Here is a 25334-nt window from a genome sequence, read left to right on the forward strand (position 1 = left end):
TATCGTGCTGATCCAACGGTGGAAGGTGGAGTTATAGTTGTCGGTTGATTTACCATCAATATATCTTCTCTCTAGCCTCTCTCTAAACTCTCTCTTACTCTTGCCAGTCTCTCCAAGAGAGAAAATAGAATGATATTTATAGTTCTAACATCTTGTTAATTACATATTTATCCCTACCCCTTTTATCATTTATACATAAACTCCCAACCTTCTGTTATTTAAATATTGACCTCTTTTGATCTTACGTATTCATTTTGTCCTCACAAATATTTTTCTTTTCAATGATTTAGTACTATATTCACTTTTCATTTCATTAATTTCACTATTTTTATCTTGATTTAGGTTTCTTTAATTTAATTTAACTCATTTTACTATTGGTTAAATTTCTCATCTTTTAAATACCCAGAAAAATTATAACCGAGGGTTTACATATATGCTTGTCTGAATTCTATTTCTGTTAAATATCTGCCCCTCATAATATTTTTTTGGTATGAGTCATCAAGGATGAAAGAATATTGATAAGTTCCCACTCAAAGACACTTTCCCACCGTCGTCATGCCTTGTAATGTAGTTGATTCTTGTTATTAAGTGAGGCTTGAAATAATATGAGATAAATGTTGAGATCTCTTCAATAATAGATGCCTTGCATATTAAAGTCTCAACATGCACCTTGTTTTTTTTACTTTTCTCTTATAGTTGAACAAGTATCTATATGAAACTAAATAAATGTTTTGAATTTAAAAAAAGGCGAAATTTTTTTAATTATGATGCATGTGCAATCCTTAATATCTCGAATTGATACATTCATCTATAATGGATTAGACCTTCAAATTTTGCCTCAAATGATAATTGTATGGCTAGATGCTCAATTGAGTCGAAGAATAATGAAGGAAATATCATCTCAAGTTTGAAAATTATTTGAACGATATTCATTTCAAGTCTCTCCATGTGTTGTGTCTATAACTTTTTGGAGCATATATCTCTAAAGAAGTGACTAATCTTCATGAGTGCATTTTATATCACCCTTAGCAATAAATCCTGATAAGCTAGTGAAATGAGTATTTGCATAAATATGTGGTAGTTATGACTCTTCATTTCATATAATTTGTAATCGTTCAAATTCACCAACCTTGATATATTTGAAGCATGTCCATTAGAAAAACAAAGACTCTTAAGTTAATGGTAGATAAGTAACTGTACATTCATATCTAAGGCGAAGCTAGTTTGGGGTTTGCGACCCATAACCCATCATAAACCAACTCCATATTTTTACGGTGACAAAACAAAGACATATCCATTCTAGTCTTGATGTTGTCTTTTTTTTTTTCATTTCATGTCCATAACTGCGTTGAAAATATTTTCAAACATATTTTTTTCAATATGCATGACATCAAGGTTATGACAGAGAAGATTGGTTTTCCAATAAGAAAGCTCTTAGAAAATTCTTTGCCCCAATTGTGGGCAAACCAAAACCAGGAAACTTCTACTTATCGGATTGAAAACCAAACACAATGTCATCATACTCTGTCACCACGTCATGCAAGATATGTTAACTAACCAATGTTAAGAAAAGATAAAGATTCAGAATATAAATTAATATTTATTTCAATGATCGGTTCTGATTTCTGTAGGTGGATGTCTACTTGAAACCAAGGTTTTTTCTCTTGATAGTTTTTTTATTTATTTAATTGAGCTTGAGTGTTTTATTATGCTATAGTTTAGATAATCTCAAAACCCTGTTTCCTATCGTATAACATAAAAATCTGAACTAAATCTTCCTTGTGGGATCGACCCCTTACTTGCCCTATACTATCTTGTGTATTTAAGATAGGGTAATTAATTTATATGACCGCGACATTGCAATAAATTTTGACACTGTTGTCGGGAAAATGATTCTACTTGATTCTTGTGCTGTGATTTTTATTTGTTGTGATTGTTATTTATTTTGTTGAAAAAACTTAGAAATTGTGTTGCTTGTGGCAGTATTGTACAAGTATTGTTCAAAATGGATTTTGTGGTGGAATTAGACCTCAACCTTTTATTTCATGAAGGAAAAGATGTTCTGAACATGACTAGTGGCCTTTGGTGACTGGACCTACCTTATCGAGGCCAAATTCTGTTATTTTTAGGGTTTTTAGGCAATTTTTGTGTTTTAGTGTTGGATTTTCATTCAAGTTGCATTACTTTAAATCTCTTATGTGGTTGATTTCTTTTTGAGTTTTATTGATAATTTATGCTTGTACCCCAATCCACTAACCAAAAACAAGTATAGGTAGATCATGAAATAGAAAATACTTTACGCAGGTACAAAATAAAGCTCGTATCAACACCAGGACAACAAATATTTAAGGAACTTGCTTTTTCTAATGTGGAGAATCAACCATTGTGCATAAACATTGATGATGCAACCATATTATTTAATAGTTTCACCCATATTTAACTAGTGTTTTGCCTATGTTTTATATATAAAATGCCTTGATATTCTTTGTTTTATGTTTTGAAGGCACTTTTGGATGAAAGATGCAAAAAGGAGTAAATTGGAGATAATTGGCAGATTTGATCTTCGGTCGATGTTTTGTGCAGAGCGTGAGCACTAGATGTTGAAATGAAGTGATTCCAGTGGCATTAAAAAGCTAATATCCATACCTTTTTGGAAATCTAAGGCAAGAAAATAAAATAAAGAAGAGCATGGAAATCGCAGCCTTCAAAGTCAAATCTCACAATCTGCTAGTGTTGACCTTCGACCATTCCAACTTGAATATCTGGAGCTACAGAAGTCCAATTGATGCAAACTCAATTGTTTTGGATTCAGGACGCAAATATCTATCAATGCTCCAAATGTCGGCATAAAACGATGTCTTATAAGGGAGATATGATTTTTCAAAGATGACATCTGAATTCTGCCAGCAAATAAGTTTCGTGAAGAAACGAGTCCAAATTACGTTCCAAAGCATCTAAACCGATATCCAAGTTTTTATTTCAGCAATTTAGCTCCTCTAAGTCAAAGCTTGAAGATTTCATGCAAGGCTATTTCTTTTTTTTTAGGAAAATAGTTATTGAAGTACTTAAATGTAAACAGTCTACTTAATGGAGGACTATTTTGTAAAATAGAGACCTAGGGTTTCCTAGGATATAAAAAGAATGAGAGAAGAGAAGGGGGGCAGCCAGCCAAGAGGAGAAAAACGCCCCCTTCCTCTAAGAAACCCTAAATTATGCATTCTTCCTTCTTTTTGATTAGTTGTTCAACAAACATGCAAGGCTAAACACTTTTTCTTGGTTGCAAGGACACGGAAACCTTCGGATTTCAAGAACTGTGAGATTTATTTTACTTTTTCTTTTCAGTTTATATGATGAATATGTTTGTTCTCCTATGCTTATTTTTCCTATGATTGTTTATTTTAATTGCTAGAGCTGACTCTAAGTTATTATTTTAGACAATCTATTGCTAAGTTTGATATCAAAACTGGAGTTGTGGTATATGAACTTGTGAAGCAATTGAGTTTAATAATTGTGGCGGATCTACATTATTAATCTTAGGGAGAACATTCAATCAAATCAAACATAGACTGCGGACAGTTATGTTTTCTTGATTAATCAACTTATCTAGTTCTTAAGGCTGTCATTGAATTAAATTACTAGTGCGGACACTGTGGTTGTTTGATGGTTAGAGTTAGTTATACGGCGGATCCGTTAACTAACCAATGTTAAGAAGAGATAAATATTCAGAATATAAATTGATGTTTCGTTTCCATGATCAGTTCTGATTTTTGTAGGTGGATGTGTGCTTGTGACTAAGGTTTGTTCTTTTGATAATTTTCTGATTTTATTAAATTTCGTTTGATAGTTTTCTGTTTTCTTTTGCTTTAGCCTAGATAACGTCCAAACCCCCCCAAATTGCATATCATCTAGCATAAAAATCTGACTTGAATCTTCCTCGTGGGATCGACCCCTTGCTTGCTCTATATTATCTTGTGTGTTGTGATTGAAGCTAGGGTAATTAATTTGTGTGACTGCGACATCACAACAATTGACAACAATGCCAACTTCAAAATCAAGTATGGTTTTATACATGTACTTCTAATATTTAATGAACTTACCAGAAAAGATCCTCATACTCATCTCAAAGAGTTTGACATGGTTTGTGTTGGCATGAAACTATATGGAGTTGATGAAGAACATGTTAAGTTGAAAGCTTTCCTTTTCTTTTTAAAAGGGGCAGCAAAGACATGACTTTTCTCTATTCTTCCCGGTTCCATTGGAACTTGGAATGGCATGAAAAAGATTTCCTAGCCTCTCTAGTTGCCAATATAAGAAAAGAAATATGTGGGATTTGACAGTCTCATGGGGAGACACTCTTTGAGTATTGGGAAAGATTTGAGCAATTGTGCATTCAATGCCCTCATCATCAGATACCTGATCAACTACTCTTTCAATATTTTTATGAATGGCTGAGGCCTACTGACTGTAGTATCATTGATGCGGCAAGTGGAGGGGCATTGATAGATAAAACACTGATTATTTGGCACGCTTGGAGACCTTCCAAGCAAACAAGTAAATGAGGTAAGTATTGCTAACATTGAAAATAAAGTTAATGATCTTACTTCTCTTGTGCATTCTTTGACTTGTGGAAATGTACAACGGGTGAAAGTTTGTAGCATATGCTCATTACAAGTACATGCTTTAGATATGCGCCAACAATGCAAGAAGATTACATTGAACAAGTTAATGAAGTTGATGGAGCATTCAATGGATAACCTCAGCGTAAGTATGGTCCATTTTCCAATATGTATAATCCCAGATGGAGTGATCATCCAAACTTATGCTATGGGAACCCGCCTCAACAAGGCAATTAAGGCTGATAGTTCCACCCCCATGGATTTTAGTCCTACTAGAATTATCAAGCGAGATAACCCAATGCATTTACAAACTCCAATGTTATGGGGTCATCGAGTGATGATTTTCGTGAGATGATGAAAACTTTGGCTTCTAACATAGTGACCTTGCAAAAAAATATCATATCTTTTCAACAGGAAACAAGGTCAAGTATTCATAATTTAGAGAAGCAAATGGGGCAAGTAACTTCAAGTGTAGGGAAATTGGAGGCACAAATGAATGGAAAGTTGCCCTCCCAAGCATTAAATCCAAAAGAGAGTGTTAGTGTGATCACACTGCAAAGTGGGAAAGAACTTGAAAAGCAATGGTCGAAACAAATTGAGATGGAGGAAGAAGATGAGATAAAAACTGAATTAAGTATAAAGAAGAAACATCGTCCTCCTCCACAAACTGAAACAATGACCAATACTCCAAAGGTAAGTCCTAACTCAATGAATTCTATTTTTAAGACAATTCCCCCGTTTCCTATGAGTTCTTCTAGGTTTAAGAAAGAGGATAAAAAAAAGAGATTTTAGAGTTTTTGAAAAAAGTAAAACTCAACATTCCTTTAATTGATTCTATCAAGCAAATTCCTAAATATGCTAAATTTTTAAAAAAGTTGTACCAAGAGAGCTTACAAGCTAAAAGGTTATAAAATGGTAAGTATAGGTGAAGTTGTATCTATTGTTGTTCAAAAGAATTTGCATTTACAACAAAAAGACCGAGACGCGTTTACTATCCTATGTGTTATTGGTTATGCTAGTTTTAGGGCCTTATGCGATTTAGGTGCATCCATTAGTGTTATGCCCATAGTTTTTAAACCCAGCCCAGCCCAAGGCCCGAGTTCTGGGTTTTGGTCGGGTCAATCCCTATTTTTTAAAAAATTCAAAATGACGTTGTTTTAGTAAAAAAACAAAAGTCAACGGGCTGCAACCGAGTTTTTGACTGGGTTTTGCAGGGTCAACCGAGTCACCGGGTTAACCCGCCAGGTTGGTCGGGTCATATCGGGTCATGAATTTTCCTATTTTTTCATCAACCTGGCCCAGTTCCAGCCCCGGGTCAACCCGCCAGGCCGGGCCGAGTTTCAAAACTATGGTTATGCCTAAACATGTTTATGATTCTTTTAGTCTCAAGCCTTTGATTAAAACTAGCATTGTAATACAACTTGTGGATCGTAGTTTTGTTCATCCACTTGGTGTGATTGAAGATGTCCTAGTCAAGATTGATAGTTTGATTATTCCATGCGACTTTTATATTCTTGATATGAAATGCGATTCTTGTGATTAATGAAACAACACTCTTATATTATTTAGGAGACCATTCTTGAAAACTGTCAATACGAAAATTGATTATGGTAATGATACTTTATCCATGGAGGTAGGAAATGAAAAAAATAATTTAATTTTCATGATGCACTTGGTGTGATTGAAGATGTCCTAGTCAAGATTGATAGTTTGATTATTCCATGCGACTTTTATATTCTTGATATGAAATGCGATTCTTGTGATTAATGAAACAACACTCTTATATTATTTAGGAGACCATTCTTGAAAACTGTCAATACGAAAATTGATTATGGTAATGATACTTTATCCATGGAGGTAGGAAATGAAAAAAATAATTTAATTTTCATGATGCAATGAAATATCCTTACATCAATGTTTATTTTATCACATGTTATGACCAAGTTTATAAGTGTATGTAGCACGTTTTTTATTTGAATTGTGAGGATGGATTAAACGTGGCTTTGAGCTACGACTATGATTTTACCGAGATAAAAGAGATGGAGAGGCATATATGTGTTCCCCAAAACATGCATGAATCAACATTGGCTTTGCAAGCTTTGTAAACCGTACCCCATGGTAATGTCTTTGTTGATTTAATACTTTCATATAAAAAGCTTTTGCCATTTTTTTTATATGCCCCGAGTTAGAATTGAAACCTTTGCCCAATTTGAAGTATGTATTCATTGACGACTACAATACACTTCTCGTTATCATAACAAAAGGTTTAGCAAGTGCGCAAGAGGAAAAACTCGTGAAGTTGCGCGATCACAAAACAACCATTGGATGAACTTTAGCCGGCATTAAAGGCATTAGTCCCTCGATGTGTTACATCACATACTATTAGAGGATAATACGAAACCAGTAAGGGAAATGCAAAGGAGGTTGAATGCATCTATAATAGAGGTAGTGAAAGCTAAAATTTTGAAACTATTAGATACAGGAGTCATTTACCCCATCACGGACAGTAAATGGGTGGCGCCAATCTATGTGGTGCCTAAAAAGACCAGAATTATGTTGGTAAAGAACAGAAAGAATGAACTTATTCCTCCTCGTATCTCATGTGGTTGGAGAATGTGTATTGATTATATAGAAAGCTTACTCTTTCTACATGCAAAGATCATTTCCCATTACCATTTATGGACCAAATGCTTGAATGTTTGACACGTAAGTATTTTATTGCTTTTTTTTTTATCGATATAGTGGATATAATTAGATTATTATTAATCTTGGAAATCAAGAAAAGACTACATTTTCATGTCTATTTGGTATATATGCATATAGGATAATGCCCTATGGTCTCTGTAATGCACCTGTAACTTTTCAAAGATGCATGATGAGTACTTTTTCTGACTATGTTGAAAGAATAATTGAGGTTTTCATGGATGATTTCACAGTATATGGTGATTCTTTTGATTAGTGTTTATAAAATATATTTTTGGTCTTGAAAAGATGCATTGAAACTAACCTTGTATTGAACTATAAAAAGTGTTATTTTATGGTATAACAAGAAATAGTTCTTAGGCATGTTGTGTCTTCACATGAATTAGAGGTTAATAAAGCTATATAGATGTTATTTCATCATTGCCTTACCCCTCATGCATGAGGGAAGTTCGTTCTTTTCTTGGCCATGCAGGTTTTTATCGACCATTTATCAAAGATTTCTCAAAGATTATAGCACTCTTGTGCAAATTATTAGCCAAAGAAATGGATTTTGTGTTTGATTAAGCATGTAAAGATGCTCATGATGAGCTTAAGAGGCGTGTCACATCTGCCCCTATCATATAACCACCAAATTAGGATAAAGCTTTCGAGATAATGTGCGATGCTAGTGACTACATGGCAAGGGTTGTACTTGCGCAAAAAACAGAGAAGAATTTGCATGTTATTGCCTATGCTTCCCGCATGTTGGATGTAGCACAATGAAAATATCATACAACTAGAAAAGAACTTTTTACAGTGGTATTTGCTCTAAAAAATTCAGTCATATTTATATGGTACAAAAGTTGTTTTTATTGACTATGTAGCTTCAATGTATCTTTTGAAGAAAAAAGAGTTTAAATCAAGATTAATTAAGTGGATCTTGCTTTTACAAGAATTTGATTTTGAGATCAAAGATAAAAAAAGGTGCTGAAAACCATATGGCTGATCACTTGATTCGATTGAGGATTGGGGATATACAAACCGAAACAATAAGAGAGAAATTTCCCGATGAGTAGTTGTATGGTATACTAATTCAGTGAACTATTTAATCACTAAAGAATTCCCTCCAGGTTTGTCTACATCCCAAAAGGACAAGTTATGAGCTGATGTTAAATATTATTTTTGAGATATTCTTTATCTGTGGAAATTTTATGTGGATCAAGTAATTAGGAGATGTGTACCCCAAAATAAATTTCATTCCATTCTCATTTTTTGTCATTATAATTCTTGTGGTGGGCATTTTGGAAAAAAAAAAAGAACGACTCACAAGGTACTTGAAAGTAGTCTCTATTGGCCTTTTATTTTTAATGATGCATATCACTTTTACAAATCATGTGAAAAATACCAAAGAACAGGTAATATCATTCATAAGAATCAAATGCCTTTAATGAATATTCTTGTAAATGAAATTTTTTATGTTTAAGGTATTGATCTTATAGGTCCATTCCTTTTTCTTTTTTTGATAATCTTTATATCTTTCTTGCTATTGATTATGTGTCCAAATGAATTGTGACGAAAGTCACACGAACTAATGATGCTAATGTTGTTTTAGATTTTGTCAGGACTTATATATTTGACAGGTTTGAAACTCCTAAAGCTATCATTAGTGATCGTAACACTTATTTTTGCAATCGCTCAATGGAAGCATTACTCTGCAATACCATGTGACTCATTGGACTTCCACAACCTACCACTCTCATCCAAATGGCCAAGGTGATATTTCAAATTGAGAAATCAAGTCCATTTTAGAGAAGACAGTACAACCTAACTAGTAAGATTGGATTTTGCGATTTAGTGTTGCACTTTGTGCTTATCGAACTGTTTATAAATCACCTATAAGAATGTCACCTTATAGGATAATTTACGAGAAAACATGTCATCTACTGGTGGAGCTTGAACACAAAGCATTTTGGACCATTAAATAATGTAACATGGATTATGGTGCTGCTAGGATTGCAAGGAAGTTGCAATTGTAAGAGTTGGAAGAGATATGAAATGATGCCTATGAGAATGCAAGGACTTATAAAGAAAAGACCAAGAGTCTTCATGACTAAATGATTACAAGAAAAGAGTTTTATGTTGAAGACAAAGTCCTTCTTTATCATTCACGTTTGAAACTTTTTCCTAAAAAGTTGCGCTATCGTTTGATTGAACCATTTGTTTTTTCTAATGTTTTTTCTTATGGTGCAGTTGAAATTACAAATTTAGAAACAAACAAAATGCTTAAGGTCAATGGGCTTCGCTTGAAATCTTTTTATGAAGGTTGGACAATAGAATTCACCACTTACGTAGAGTTAGCTAAACCAATCTATGAAGCATGAGCATGTGATGTGTCGAACTAATGATATAAAACAAAAGCTCTTACTGGGAGGTAACCCAACACACAAAAAATATTAGATTTGCATTTTTTTCCCTTATCTTTTATTTTCATATTTTACTTTATTTTTGTCATTCTCTTATATTCCATTTTTTTTATTTCAACATTGAGGACAATGTTTTGTTTAAAGTGTGGGGGTATCAGGAGGATTTTGGATTTTTTTCATTAAAAAAAAGAAAAAGAAAAAGAAAAAGAACATCTTTTATCTTTTGAACTCCTATTAGTTTATGAGCATATGAGTATTATGTATGAGAATTAGTTGAGATAAATGAAAATATAAATCGAATGAATGAGTATGCATGCAGATTTTAAAAGTTTAATTAGTTTAGGGATTGACTTTGAAAATATGTTGTGTTGACTTTATAGTGTTGTACCAATGTAAGCTTTTGAGCTTTCAACATTATATTCTTTGATTGTGTATTTTTTCAATCATATGTATCTCTAGAACTTACTTCATATCTTGTTGAGGTTATATTCACATTACATGCATGCATGAAGATGATAAAGACATTAGGAATTTTAACCATTTGAGCCAAAAAGCCAACCTAAAACATATTATTCTTAGTGTGCCCTTTTGAGCTTGTTTAACTTTTATTTGCTTTACCCATGTGTAAACCTTAATGTTTTATATGTTTTTCTTTTCCATAGGCCAAGGATTAATAGAGCATATATTTGTTGATATCTTATGGGATTATGGTTGGAAATTATATGAAAAAAAAACAAAAAAGTGATGTTTGATGAAAAGATGGGCAAAGTTTCCAAAGGTGAAAGAAAAAAAACCAAAAAAAAAAAGAGAAAAGAGAAAGAAAAGAAAAGAAAAGAAAAGAAAAGAGTTCCATTGTGTTCTTAAAATTTTATGTTGATGGAGCTTGAAATAAAAAGAAGTTAAGTATTGGTGCACTTAAAGATGGAAAATTTGTGTGCCTTGATGAGATATCTTGTTTCAACGAAAAAAATTATTTTTTATAAAATGTTCTATTTTCTTTGGTTTTAGCCTTTTCTTTTCCCTTCTTTTACCTCACCTTAACCTTAACCCTATTACAACAAAAAATTAAGACCTTTTGATTCATTCATTGCTTGTAATATTTTAGTAATAAAGATGAGATTGAAAAGCAAGCTTATGGTAGAACATATTCATTGATTGAATTTAAGAGATTTAAACACACAAGCCCTAAACACATGAGTGTTGAAGTGTATACCAATTATAGGACCTATTACTTTGGCATGCCATATATTTCATTTAAAATTCCAATGATTAATTGAGTTTTGAAGTTTGCATGTAAATAAATTCATGAAAATTTATGTTTTTTTTATCCTTCTCGATTGTATTCTTGTTTATAATGCATGTACTCTTGGACATTGATGGGAGATTAAGAGATTAATCATATTTATTTTAATTAATTAATTTAAATTTGATTTTATCTTTCCTTTCTCGAGGACGAGCAAGAGCTAAGTATGGGGGTATTTGATACAACCATATTATTTGATAATTTTACCCAAATTTACCTAGTATTTTGCCTATGTTTTATAAATAAAATATCTTGATATTCTTTGTTTTATATTTTAAAGGCACTTTTGGATGTAAGATTTAAAAAGAAGTAAATTGAAGATAATTGACAGATTTGACCTTCGATCGATATTTTGTGCATAGCTTGAGCTCTAGAGGTCGAAATGAAGTAATTCCAGTGGAATTAGAAAGCTAACATCCATACCTTTCTATAAATATATGTCAAGAAAAATGAAAAGAGAAAGAGCATGGAGATCGCAACCTTCAAAGATAAGTTTTGCATTCTGCCAGTGTTGACCTTTAACCATTCTGACTTAAATATCTTGAGCTAAAAAAGTCCATTTTATGCAAAATCAATTTTGTTAGATTTCTGACTCAAAGTGCTATTAGCCTACCAAATATTAGAATAAAAGAAGCTTACATGAGAAATATATGATTTTTATAAGATGACACATGAATTCTGCGAGTAGATAGGTTTTGTGAAGAAACAAGTCCAAATTACTTCCCAAAGCATCAAAACCGACATCCAAGTTTTTCTTTCAATAATTTAAATCTTCTAAGTCTAGAGTCAAATCCTTAGGATGTAAGGATTATGCTGTTGGAAAAAGGAATTAGAGTTTCCTATCAAATAAAAAGAAAAAGAGAAAGGAAGAGAGGGGCGACTAGAAGAGAATAAAAACACACTTTTCTATATAAAAAAACTCTGAAATCATGCGTTCTTCTTCCTTTTTGATTACTTATTCAATAGTCATGCAAGGCTAAAGTCTTTTTCTTGGTTGCAAGGACACAAAGACCTTTGGATTTCAAAAACAGTGAGATTTATTTTACCATTTTCTTTTCAGTTTATATGATTAATAAATATATTTATTTTCTTATGCTTATTTCCTATGATTGTTAATTTTAATTGTTAAAGCGGATTCTAAGTTATTATTGTGAACAATCTATTGCTATTTGATATCAAAACCGGAGTTGTGGTATATAAACTTGTGAAGCAACTGAGTTTAATAATCGTAGTGTATCTATGTTATTAATCTTAGGAAAAATATTCGATCAAATCAAATATGAACGGTGGACAGTTATGTTATCCAGGTTAATCAATTTATCTAGTTCTTAAGGTTGCCATTGAATTAAATTACTAGTACAGACATTGTGATTGTTTGATGGTTAAGGTTAGTTATACGGCGGATTTGTTAACTGACCAATGTTAAAAAAAGATAAAGATTCAAAATATAAATTGATATTTCGTTTAAATGATTGGTTTTGATTTTTGTAGGTGGACGTATACTTGAAACTAATATTTTTTCTCTTGATAGTTTTCTGATTTATTTAGTTTAGCTTGAGTGTTTTATTATGTTATAGTCTAGATAACCTCAAAACCCCCCCATTTCATATCATATAATATAAAAATATGAACTAAACCTTTATTATAGGATCAACCCTTTGCTTGCTTTATACTATTTTATGTATTTAAGTTAGGATAATTAATTTGTGTGACCACGATATCGCTTAGGATAATTAATTTGTGTGACCACGATATCGCAACAATGACAGACAACAAATCTGAAACCTTCAGCCTCTTCAACTCCATTTGCGCCCATGACTAGAGTCTATATAGAAAATTAAACAACATGTCTTCCTCTGACATGTTGTCAATGTCCAAAATTAAGGAACTATATCCCTTCATATCTTCTCTCACAGACCCTTCTCACCTTAACCTTTTCAAGTCTTCCCTAGCAATCTAGGACGTGTTGTTAGGCATAAATTGTACCTTCAATTCATGTTTAAGATTCTCCAATGTATCCACTTTGAGTCGTCTATCATTCAAGTTCTTTTTTATCTTTATTCAGCACCATAACTTTGAACAACCTATTAAATACATCATCGCAATGTCCATTTGACCGTCCATATAAATCTTGACCACACTGAAAAAATATTCCATGTCCCCCAAAATGTTCTCCACATCCTTAGAACTCCTTGTACCAATAAATGGTTTTGGTTCTAGAACCTTTGGATTAGAGGATCCAACACCTCCAACAATGTTTGCAACTGCCTTCCTCAAGACAGATAACTCTTCCTCGATAGCTTGCCACTTATGATCTATTTCTGCTGTGAGTTTGACAAACTATCCAGTAACATTTTCAGTGATATCCATTGCCAACTCTAACCTGTCATGAAATGAAAAATCTTCATCTTCAGGAATCTGACCTATCAAGCCCTCAAGACATGTCAACCTTTCCCGAATTACTTTCATAGCGTTAGGCATATGAAGTTCAACCACTAGTTTCTCATACTAACCCAAATCAGTCCTTCGATTTGTTCATAGAAAAGTATCATTGTACTACCAAGAACATAATTGCGTTTTGATTTCACTTGTCATAAGGTTAAGTTCTCATTAAAATTTTCAGCTCTTATACGGCAGTTTAGTCCCATTAAACTTAGCCCTTTTACTCACCGATTCACTTGTGTTTGCCTAGAACTAGTTTGTTCCACAAACCCAAGAGGTTACCCATACTCTTTCAATGTTGTAAACAAGAGAAATACACAAATGTATATGAACAGAAATAAGCACACAAGTTATTATGGGAACCAATCCCAACCTTTTATTAACTTAGAAGGATATACACAAGTCCGTTTGTGTATGTGCTATGTATAATTGTTTTTCCCTTAGAACATTACATGCTACTCACTCATATACAACCTATTAAAAGGGAAATAACATGGAAGATTACAAAAAAAACCATCCATTAAGACTTGAAACATGTTTAGTCAGTTTTGCCTCTGAAAACTATAGAAAACTACCCCTAATAATTGCTTCTTCCCTGGCCTGCCACCTAGCAAACTAGTTGTCCCTTCTGCCTACTAACATGCTCCCAGAATAGGTGTTTGCATGCCTTGGACTGTTTGTTATCTAAGTTCCCACACTCCTTAACCCATTGTGCCAATAAACCAATGTTGTCGAATCGCTAAACATACTCTATTGTTGAATCTGCCCATGCATGCTACCACTGCTGATACATGTTTCCATTCTTGTTAGTAATGTTTTCGTCAAGTCTTGGACTATCCATCATCCAGACTTATCGTCAGCCCCTGTTGTCAATTCTGTCGACTTGCTGATCTCATCAGTGTTATCGATTTCGATATTGTCCCATTATGTCATTCCATCACTTTTTCGTTAATGTTCTTTTGACAAATTTAAACATGTTATAGTTGGCCTTAATTTCTTCAATTCACTTTCTCAATCATGTTATTTCTACACATAATCACTAAAAATTACTCAAACCAACATTCTCATAATCAACTAACCCTAGAAATCCTCAAATTAAGGTTTTTCATTCTATCTTTAATTTAAAAAAAAAAGTATGAAATCAATTGAAAATACACCTCTTACCACTTGTAATTCACTCAAATAAATGAGTTTTTGATGAAGAAGTTCACCCTTATTCCTCCAATGTTAACACACTCAATAACTACCCCACTTTCCAACTTTCCCTCTCTAATTATTTACAATTTCTTGTTTCATACTAGTCTTACAAGCTTTTTTATTTGATTTTGCTTAATAATCACACCCCCTAACTACTCTTACAATCCCTTTTTAAAAGAACAATAGACAAGCAAAGCAATTTCAATCTTCCTGTCCACTTTTTTTCTTTAACTGATTGATTTTTATAGTGCAATTTGTTTTATTAATTTACTAATTTACTCTTGTTCTCATGTTACTAAAACTTGTTTTTTTGTTAGACCCTCGACTATAGGTATTTGTTTTGTTTTTCTTTTAATTTTTCTTGTTAGAATTTACATTATTAAACACAGGGTTTATAATTTACAACATTGCCACTCACTAAATGTCCCACATATTATTTCTATCAAATCTTTGACCATTAGTATTTTTTACGTACATATTTATTTATTTTTATTTTGTGTGAGGTTTTGTGCTAATTTACTAGGGATTTTCATTCCTAGTCATAAAAAAAAATTCTCCAAATTTATTATTTTTTTGTTGAAAAATATGCTATTTAACATGGGGTTTACATTATAAGTCATCCAACTGAGCTTCCTTAACATCCATCTATAGTCCATAGGTTCTCCTAATACCTAATATAGTTTGCCTTCTTTCATGTATACTTCATTGACTTGACTAGAGTTTTTTTCTACATGCATTGAATGTAAAATACAAGAACATGGTTAGGTTCAGATTCTTAGACTTTTAGCACTTTGATGGTTCATGATTTTTCTATTTTATTTCATTGAGTTGTTTATATGAATGTGTATTTGTGTCTTCCAACCACCTAGGCCAAATAATTTTTTTTATTGATCCAAATCGTATTATTTTATCATCAAATTTGACTATATAATGGATATTATTATTGATGATGTCCTAAAATCCTGTATGCTCATGAATGAGGTTATTTAGTATTTGGATAGTGGTTAATCACGTGTTTATATCAATATTTCCTTCTCCATAACCTATGAAGTGTATGATTGATGGTAGAAGTTTTGACGCTTGTAATTTTTTTTTATGGGGTTTAGAGACCTTCCAATTATAAAGTCAGTGACTTTAAATAGTGGATTGAATAAATAAAAGAAAGAGCTTTAAATTTCAAGAACTAGAATGTTTATTCTTATTTTGGTATGATAAATGTTCTAAGAGTTAATATATGAATGCTTAGAGAGAAATGCGAACCCTTTACCTAGGTGGTTAAGATATGAATGCTTGTCGTTTTGAAGGAGTTGAGGGACTTGAGAGTCATTTTCTCCTTAAGGCATTAATTAGAGATAAAAATCTCTTCCATTTCATTAATAAGAGACAAATATCCTTTATAAATCATTAATAAAATGAAAATATGGTAAGCTCCTGAGAGACCTTTTATACATCTATAGATGTAAGGAGATAATTATTTATGACATGAATAATTCATGTTAATAATTTTAAGACGAAACTTTATGATTCTAATATGGATCTTTAACGATCTCTAGACCACTTAGGCTTGACATGTAGCCAGATCTAGGGGAGATAAGTTTAGCAATTTACTAGACTCATGTTACCTCATGCTTAATACATGATTGAACCCAAGTACATTAGTTCTAGCAACTTGCCAGGCTCACGTCACCTCGAGCTTAGCACATGTCTAAATCTAAATATATTGGGTCTAGCAACTTGTGAGCCCACGTTAACTTAAGCTCAATATATGGCTAAGCCCAAATATATCAGGTTCAACAATTGATCAGATCTATGTTGTCTTGGACTCAGCTATATGATGAGCTCAAGTTATGCTGAGCTTAAGTATATTAGGTTTCACAACTTGCCAGATCCATATTTGGTTGGGGTATCACTCTGTTATCCGTTTCGGCTCTTTCACATAGCATACAAAATATGGACTCGTGAATTATATAAAAGGATAAACATAACATGTTATTTTAATACAACATTTCTTTTGATTCAGATATTTCATTGATATCTTACTATATATAAAATAGCTAATTTAAAAATATACAACTATTAAGATTTTAGATTACATCTTTAAAATCAAAATTCACTTCAAAGATCTACTTCCAAACTTTTTTATGAATACAATTAAAATACAATATAACTTTATATTAAATATGATTTAAAAAACAATTTAGTATGACTTTTCATATAAAACAAAAAATGTAAATAGTATTTAGTTGAAATAAAATATAAATAAGTATATGTATAAGTGACAACACAAAAACTGAGATAAATACTAATTTAGAAAAAAAAAGACAGATATATCTTCCAAACATAAGTGCTCAAAGCTTATCTAAAATCATGATATTTAATATGTTTCAATGAACTCAAATCTAAATTCATCAATTTTGTTCAATATAATAGAAAAATTAATTTAAGTAAAGTTGAACCTCTACTTTATTTTTATTTGAATATAGCTATTTTGTAATATGTCATTTGAGTAGAGTTAGAAAAGATTTCTATAAGAAGTGAATAATACGGAATTCAAAGCTACCTTATAGGCTTAAAAAAGAAAGATGGTGAGGAATAAAAAAATTAATAGAAAAAGAAGGCAGAAAAGAGAGGAAGATGAAGAGGAAAAAACTTAAGAAGAACAAAGAAGAAAAAGAGAGAGAAGAAAGGTACGTGTAGGAGAAGGGGAAGATAAAACAAAAACTCAATAACTTTTTATTTCAACTTAACCCAAAAACTATTAAATAATGTATAAAATCCAAATTACAACTTATAATTAGACTTAAAACCCACTAGATAAAATATCTATATAAAAAAACATAAATTATACCTAGCAATTAACTCAAATTAAGTCCAATATCATGGGCATAAATATGCTCAATTCCCTAAATAAAAAGTGGCTAGTTGAGCTCTCCCCTATCATCTCTTTTGAGGTTAAAGAAACTCAACCTTATTGAGTGTAACTTCAGATAGCTTTAATTGTAATTTTAGAGATCAAGATTAATCTGTTGTAATGTATCTCTAGTAATTTAAGTATAATTTCAATTAGATCATCCTTCCCCATAAATAAGTAATCATTGAGCCTCATCATTTCTAATAAAAATAACTTGTTTAACTAATATATCATCAACATATTTATTATGTGCTGCTGATAAGGAAATGGGGCAGGGGTTTCAAGAGAGTTATCAGGAATGTAACATGAATGTAAAAATAATTAAGAGAACAAAGTAAACGATCTTAGCTAGCTAAAGCTGTGAAAACTTTTTATACTTGAAATTTTATGTAAACAATTATGAAATGAATCATTTATTTTGTTTGTGGTATATTCATCATGTTCTTCGGACTACACGAAGCACACAAAACAAGAGAACCTTTTATTGGTTTGTCATCAGTAAATTAATGAGCTTCAAAGTTGTATTTTACCCTGAAAATCCCATCCTGACAATCAACATATGACACAAGAATTTGGCCTCTCCTCAGAGGTACTTGCCATATGACGATATATAGAATCATCTTCGCTTTCGTAAAGAAGCTTCTTAATCTCAGCTTTCTTTTTTTGTTCATCGAGCTCTGCTTTCTGTCTTTCATCATCTGTGTAAGCAGGCTCTTCTTTCTTGCCATTCTCTTTCTCCTCCTCTTTTTCTGGCACGATAGTCAAAATATCCACGTTCCAATCTTTCCTTAGTTCATTTACAACAGCAACAGGATCAGCATCACCATTTACCGTCATGTCCATGGAAATGGAGTCGGTACCTGCATATGCAATATTGGGCGTGAGATACGGTTCGACTTTTTTTTAAAATCTTAAAATGATTCTGTCTTGCATTGACGTGGTTAACTCACTCAAACCATAACCTGAGCCGTAGGTCGAGTCATGGCCAGGTAGGCTGGGTTTGGGTCTTATAGCTATGATCTTATTGAGAATTACATATCTTATTTGCCATCATCAAGCAACATGGACATAGATTAGTTTCACGGCCTTTTGATCTTCCTAAAACCTCCTAAATTTCTACAATTTTCTGATCACCTGAAAAGCTCGAAACCCGTTTCACGGCCTTCTGCTTTCCCTCCTCAACGTGCACGTTCTGCAAAAGAAAGTAAAGGTTACAAACAGGAAACATCCTGATTTTCCATGAAAAAAATCACACTTCTTCAACTGCAGACAAGGACCTAGTTTTCCGAAAAGCAATGTGAAAAGTCCAATCACACTTCTTTCAAAGAAATTATACGCAGCTACAAAGTTACATAAGCTAAGAAATCAAGAAAGCTCGACAAGATGCTTGATTTCCTCGGCCATACATATACAGGGGTGGTATTAAAATAAGAGTTAGTCTAGTCTTTCTCCTTAGGTATGTGTTCTGAAGCTCCCTTCGAGTTTGGGGTGTAAAGAAACTTATAAATTAATTTTGAAACTTTTCCCATGATTATTAACGTGTGCCTAGACCACATCACAGAGTTTCTCTAAAATATTTACAGAAAATATATAGCAGAACCATATTATATATAAATTCCACAGCATAAATTGACACTCTGAGCCGACGAGTCCCAAAAAATCACAAGATGAGATCGATGTTTCTTTTATATACAAGAACCAAGAAATTAGTCAAATGAAAGCGTGGTAATGGCCAAGTTTTTCCAAGAAACAGATACAAAGCGTGGTAATGGCCAAGTTTTTCCAAGAAACAGATACTAGAGGGAAAACTCACCTTCATTCTCACTTGGGTATGGAAGCTGTGACCTTGACTTGAATCGAAAGCTGTCAGTTAATCAGAACGAGTCAATGAAAACGATAAGTTAAGAAACACGCACGCTCAGTTGAGGAGGTGAGGCTTTTTCATAGGGAGCAATTGTGCAAGTCAAACAAACAGATTTACCTGAACAATACTACGAAAAATTCGATCTGGAAGCCGATTGAAGTCGTAGACTTGGAACTTATAAGCCGTCCGTCCAACTGAGGTTCCTTAGCATAGGGTTTCTGTATATAGTTTGCCTTCTTTCGTTGACTTTGCTTTGAGTCTTTCTTTACATGTATTGAAAACGAGCTTTAGCACTTTCGTGCTTTCATCAACTTGTTAATACGAATGTGTCCTCCAACCACATCATTTTCTTCCTTTATCCAAATTATTTTATATTACCTTCAAATCTGAATATATGTAATGGATTTTATTTTAATAGATTCAGATATTATATTTAAAAAGTTGATTCAAGATATATTCATAAAGTTAAAATTCACTCTTTTGCAATTACAATTAAAATACAATATTATTTCACTGGTTTCATTTTCTGCGCTACGCGGTGGAATGGAGTTTTTTTTATTATTATTTTTCAATGCCAAAAAAAAGTGATGTTTTTACCATAAAAAGATTTAATTATAAATTTAAAAAGTTTATATGTGTGTTTAAAAAATTAAATTAAGAACTATATGTATAAATAAATTATAATAAATATGTGAATTTCAACCAAAGATTGAATCAGAAGTTAAAATAAAGATCTTATTGTTGAAACAATTCAATTAACACAAAATAAATACGAACATGAAAGAGAAGAAGACTAGAATTCTCTTTAATTGATTTGTAAAAAGCACATTATTTAACCTGAATACAAATAGTTTATATATAGGTTAAGTTAAAAATATTATTATACATTTAATAAATAAAACAAGATAAATGTATTATTTAATATCTCTCCTCAAACTTACATTGCGGTAACTACAAGCATCGAGAGTTTGTCACCTAGAAAACAAAAATGAGAAATGAAATGCAATTTGGTAAAGAAATCTGCAAGGAAGAAAAAACAAAAGGCAAAGTAATGGTGGCATGCTTGAGATGATGACGAGTAAGATGACAATCAATCTCAATGTGCTTAGTTCGTTCATGAAAAACTGAGTTGTAAGCAATTTGAATAGAACTCTTGTTGTCACAATATATAGAAGTAGGATAAGAGAATGAAACTCTCATATCCGTAAGTAACCAATGTAACCAAATAATTTTTTTAATAGTAGATGTCATAGCACGATATTCTGCTTCGATTGAGGATTGAGAAACAATAAATTATTTCTTGATCTTCTAAGAAATAAGAGAATCACCTAGAAAGATACAGAAACCAATAACTGATTTGCGATCTGTGGGATCATTGTCATGATCAACATCAGAGTATGCACGCAGCTCCAAGAATGAGGTGGATGAAAGTAAAAGACTTTGAAAGACTGTACCCCAAAGATATCATCGCAAAATACAAAGAACAGCTGCCCAGTGAACAATAGTAGGAGAAGCAATACACTGACTAACAATATGAATAACATATGCAATATCTGGAAGAGTAATGGTAAGGTATACCAAGCTCCCAACAATAGTAGGATATAAAATAGGATCTATCAAAGGTAAACCATCAAAAGAAGAATACATTGCGTTAACTTCAATGGGAGTGTCTACAATCTTGTTATCAGTAAGTCTAACCCGTTTAAGAATATATGCAATATATTTTGACTAAGAAAGAAGGTAACCTCTAAGTGAGTAAGCTACCTCAATACCCATGAAATATCGAAGAGAACCCAAATCCTTCATTTCAAACTGTCTAGCTAGCTTTGTCTTCAAAACTAAGATGTCATCAATGTCATTACCAATAATAATCATGTCATCAACATATAAGGACAAAATGATACGACCTGCATTAATGCACTTAATAAAAAGAGTAAAGTCATGACTACTAGAAACAAATCCAAGAGATGAGATCAAAACAGAAAATTTCTCAAACCAAGCACAGGGTGCTTATTTGAGACCATATAACGCTTTCTTGAGCTTACATACACAACCAAAGTCATGTGAAACACTAGGAGGAGGCGTCATATAAACTTCTTCTTAAAGATCTCCATTCAAAAAGGCATTTTTAACATCAAGTTGTGAGATATGTCATTGACGAACTGAAGTTACAATAATAAGAGTACAAATAGTAGTCATTTTTACAACAGGGGCAAATGTCTCCGCACAATCTATACCATACTATTGAGAGTATCCTTTTGCAACCAACCTAGCTTTATATTGCTTAATAGACCCACCAAAATTAGTCTTGATCTTGTACACCCAATGACAATCAACAACACTCTTACCAGGAGGTAAAGGAACCAAATCTCATATATCTATCTTACGCAAAGCAGAAAGTTCTTCATCCATAGCTTGTTGCCAAAGATGATTAAGAATTGTCTCTTTATAGGAAGAGGGCTTAGAGAGACAATAAATAGAAGCTAAAAAGGAAGTAAAAGATGAAGAATAACAAGAATAGACAAAATCTAGTAGTTTTGTGGACTTACAATTGCGTGTGGATTGAAGTAGAGGTGGATCCACAATCTAAGAAAAAGCTTGAGGGGCTATAAATGAAAATAGAGCTTTAGGTGTGCCGGAGAGTAAAGTGTCAGTACCTACATAATGATGAGTTCAAATTGGTCAAACATGAGTTATATGCTCTCTAAGGTACTAGGAACCTGAGATGATAAACTATTAGAATCCTTAGAGAAGGGATCTATACAAATAATATCAGGTTTAATCAAGTTATGAGTAGTAGATGGAATAGAAAAGAAAGGTATATGCTCGAGAAAAACAACATGACGAGACACATAAAGTTTCTAAGTTATTGGATCAAAACAACGATACTCCTTTTTACCTACATAACCTAGAAAGACACAAATAACAGATTGAGAGGTCAACTTACTGTGTTTTGCATGGGGAAGAAGAACGAAACAAGTACAACTAAAAACTCTAAAGGTGGAATAATCAGGAACATACCCATATAACTTTTCAAAATGAGAAAAACCTGAATTATAAGAAGATGAGATTATATTAATCAATCTTACAGTAGTAAAGACAACTTCTTCCCAAAACTCATTAGGAATAGAAGCAGACAACAAGAAAGAATGAGTAGTTTTGATAATATACCTATGTTTTCTTTCAGCAACACCATTTTGCTCAGGAGTATCTATACATGAAGTTTGGTGAATGGTTTCATATAAGACAAGCAATTGATAAAAGTTATTAGAAGTGTATTCCCCACCTAAATCACACCCAAAGCATTTGATTCTAGCAGAATATTTAGTTTTCACAAGAACTTAAAAGGTTGTATATATCTCATAGAATTCAGAATGTTGTTTCATTAAATAAACTCAACAATAACGAGTATGATCATCAATAAATAAAACATAATATCATAACCCTCATTTTATGACAATAGAAAAAGGTCCCCATACATCAGAATGAATCAAATCAAAAGGTGAAGAAGAAACAAAAATATTTTGATTAAAAGGTAAAACAGAAAATTTTATCAATTTACATTCACTACAATCAGAAATATTGTAAGTGTTCAAATTTTCTAAGGCTTATGTGGATGCCAAAAAACTTAAACAAGAAGATGAAACATAACTTAGACGAGAATGCCATAAAAAAAAACTAGAAGTTGAAGGACTCAAACAAAAAAAAGACAAATCAACAGTAGTAGTAGTAGTAGTAATAGTAGCAGCAGCGGCGGCAACTAGCACTTTTAACTCATCCAAAATATATTGTTCATTCTTCTTACGGCCTATCCCAAACAGCTTCTGAGACTACAAATCTTGTACACAACAAAAAGAACCAGAAAACATGACTAAATAATCACTAGGATCACATATTCGACCAACAGAAGCAAGATTCAATTTGAGTTTTGAAATAAGATAAATATTAGAGAGAGACAAGTGAGGTGTGACAACATAACCAACACTTACTGAGGGCATAAGAGTGTTATCAGCATTCATAACAGGAATGGAGGACGAAGGGGATATAGAGGTAAAAGATGAAGAATCTAAAAACATATAATGTGAAGCATAAAAATCCAAGATCCATTCAAAATGTGACATACCTGAGGAACTATGAGGCAACTGACCTATAGAAGGAGAAGCGGACATTGCTTATGGCTGTAATTAGAGAAATTTCTGAAATTATAAAGCTAGAATAGTAGAATTGGTGATAGAGCCCGATAAAGCTACTATTGTTGTATTGTGGTGTGGTGATTTATAACCCCAAGGTGGTTTATGAGCATTAGATTGTGACTAGTTGTCAGGTTTCCAAGATTGATTCTATTGTCTCAATTTGGAACACTGAGCCTTCCAATAACCTTTCTGCTTACAGAAACTACACTCGTCGAAGTCAACCCTTGTGTAAGGCTTATTTTGATGATTAAAGAATAACTTAGAGGATACAGCTAGTACAAAAAGATTCAAAACATAAAGAATTCTCTTTTCAGAATAGGATTGAAGACGTATTTCTTCAGCCAATAACTCATTGACAACATAGTCAACAGAAAGCAATGGAGAACGATGCAGGATTGAACCTCTAAGTCCTTCAAAATTACTACGAAGTGTTGTTAAAAACTATATCAATCATTATTGCTCTCTACGCTCAATATAAACACCACATCCTTTAGTTTTACTCATTCTGTAAAAGCCAATTAATCCTAGAGATCTGTCATAGCAGAATAAAACTCCTAAATATTCATATTCTTCTGATGAAGAGCTCCTATATAATTCTCTAATTGATACTACTTTGCAAAATTTGATTATGTGAATAATCTTTGCAGATGATCTCAAACCTCCTTTGTTGTCTCATACTTTGCCAACTGCGTACCTATAGAATGCTCAACAGAATTGTTAATCTAAGAAATAATCTTTGCATTATTTGCTTCATGTGCATCTAGAAAGCAACATCCCCTTCTTCAGTATTCTTTGGTGCCACATAAGTTCCATTGACATATCCCCACATCTTTTTACCCTTCAGAAAATTTCTCATTACATAACTCCAATACGAATAGTTCTTCCCATCCAACTTCACACTCACAGACTGAAGTGAATCATATCTTTCAGTAGCCATAATCAACAATTACAGAGAACCAGAATGCAAAAGCAGCAGAAAACAAAAACCAAATTGCAAAAATTGAATAGAAATCATAGAAACTAAACAAATATCTTCTCGAAGTTATACGATTACGCCAAAACACAAAATGAATTCGCAGAAATTGAACGCAAATACCAAATTGGAGAAACTGAAGGGAAGACGAAATACCAGAATAATTACAGAAACATAACGTAATTTCAAATTACAGAAGATGAAGGAAACACAAAATACCAGATTTTGTAGAAGTGGAAGACAAAATATCACTTCAAAAAAAAATTAAGCCTCATTCCATAAAACCAGCTCTGATACCATGTTGAAACAATTCAATTAACACAAAATAAATACGAACATGAAAGAGAAGGAGGCTAGAATTCTCCTTAATTGATTTGTAAAAAGTACATTGTTTAATATGAATACAAAGAACTTATATATAAGTTAAGCTAAAATTATTATTCTACCCTTAATAAATAGAACAAGATAAATGTATTATTTAGCAGTTATTTTTTTAAAAAAAGATATTAAATATTTATTTAAGTTTCAAATAGAATCTTTTAAGTTTTAATTGGTTTGAATCGATAAAATTGAATTTTATTTTTCTAAATTGAACATTAACTTTGCATCAAAACTTATTCTTAACTTTGCAATAATTGTATTTAAAGCCAACCAAAACAAACATCAAATCCAATCTCAAATAAATTTAATGTGAAAATATTAAATTAGGAATAAAAACAAATCAAGTGAA

At 32.2% G+C, this 25334-nt stretch overlaps 1 protein-coding gene and 1 non-coding gene across 2 annotated transcripts; both read right to left on the reverse strand.

Moving 5' to 3' along the window:
• Positions 1-4304: 4304 nt before the first annotated feature.
• LOC133684362 (small nucleolar RNA R71) lies at positions 4305-4411 on the reverse strand. Its single transcript, XR_009837871.1, has one exon. It is a non-coding gene; the product is annotated as a small nucleolar RNA R71 (small nucleolar RNA).
• A 13512-nt stretch (positions 4412-17923) lies between these two features.
• On the reverse strand, positions 17924-19755 carry LOC133682098 (heavy metal-associated isoprenylated plant protein 39-like). Its single transcript, XM_062105363.1, has 4 exons — positions 19556-19755; positions 19388-19437; positions 18709-18766; positions 17924-18434 (listed from the first exon to the last, which is right to left on the reverse strand). Exons 2-4 carry the CDS (start codon positions 19391-19393, stop codon positions 18127-18129), a joined length of 372 nt encoding a protein of 123 aa, XP_061961347.1. The 5' UTR covers positions 19394-19437; positions 19556-19755; the 3' UTR covers positions 17924-18126.
• Positions 19756-25334: the final 5579 nt, after the last annotated feature.

This window comes from Populus nigra, chromosome 2, assembly GCF_951802175.1.
Source record: "Populus nigra chromosome 2, ddPopNigr1.1, whole genome shotgun sequence".
NCBI classification, from domain to species: domain Eukaryota; kingdom Viridiplantae; phylum Streptophyta; class Magnoliopsida; order Malpighiales; family Salicaceae; genus Populus; species Populus nigra.

What these genes read in the sequence shown, in the direction of transcription:
- LOC133682098 (XM_062105363.1), bottom strand. An exon ending in ACGGGTTTCGAGCTTTTCAG is followed by an intron (nt 18,435 to 18,708) that starts GTGATCAGAAAA and finishes TTGCATATGCAG; the next exon opens with GTACCGACTCCATTTCCATG.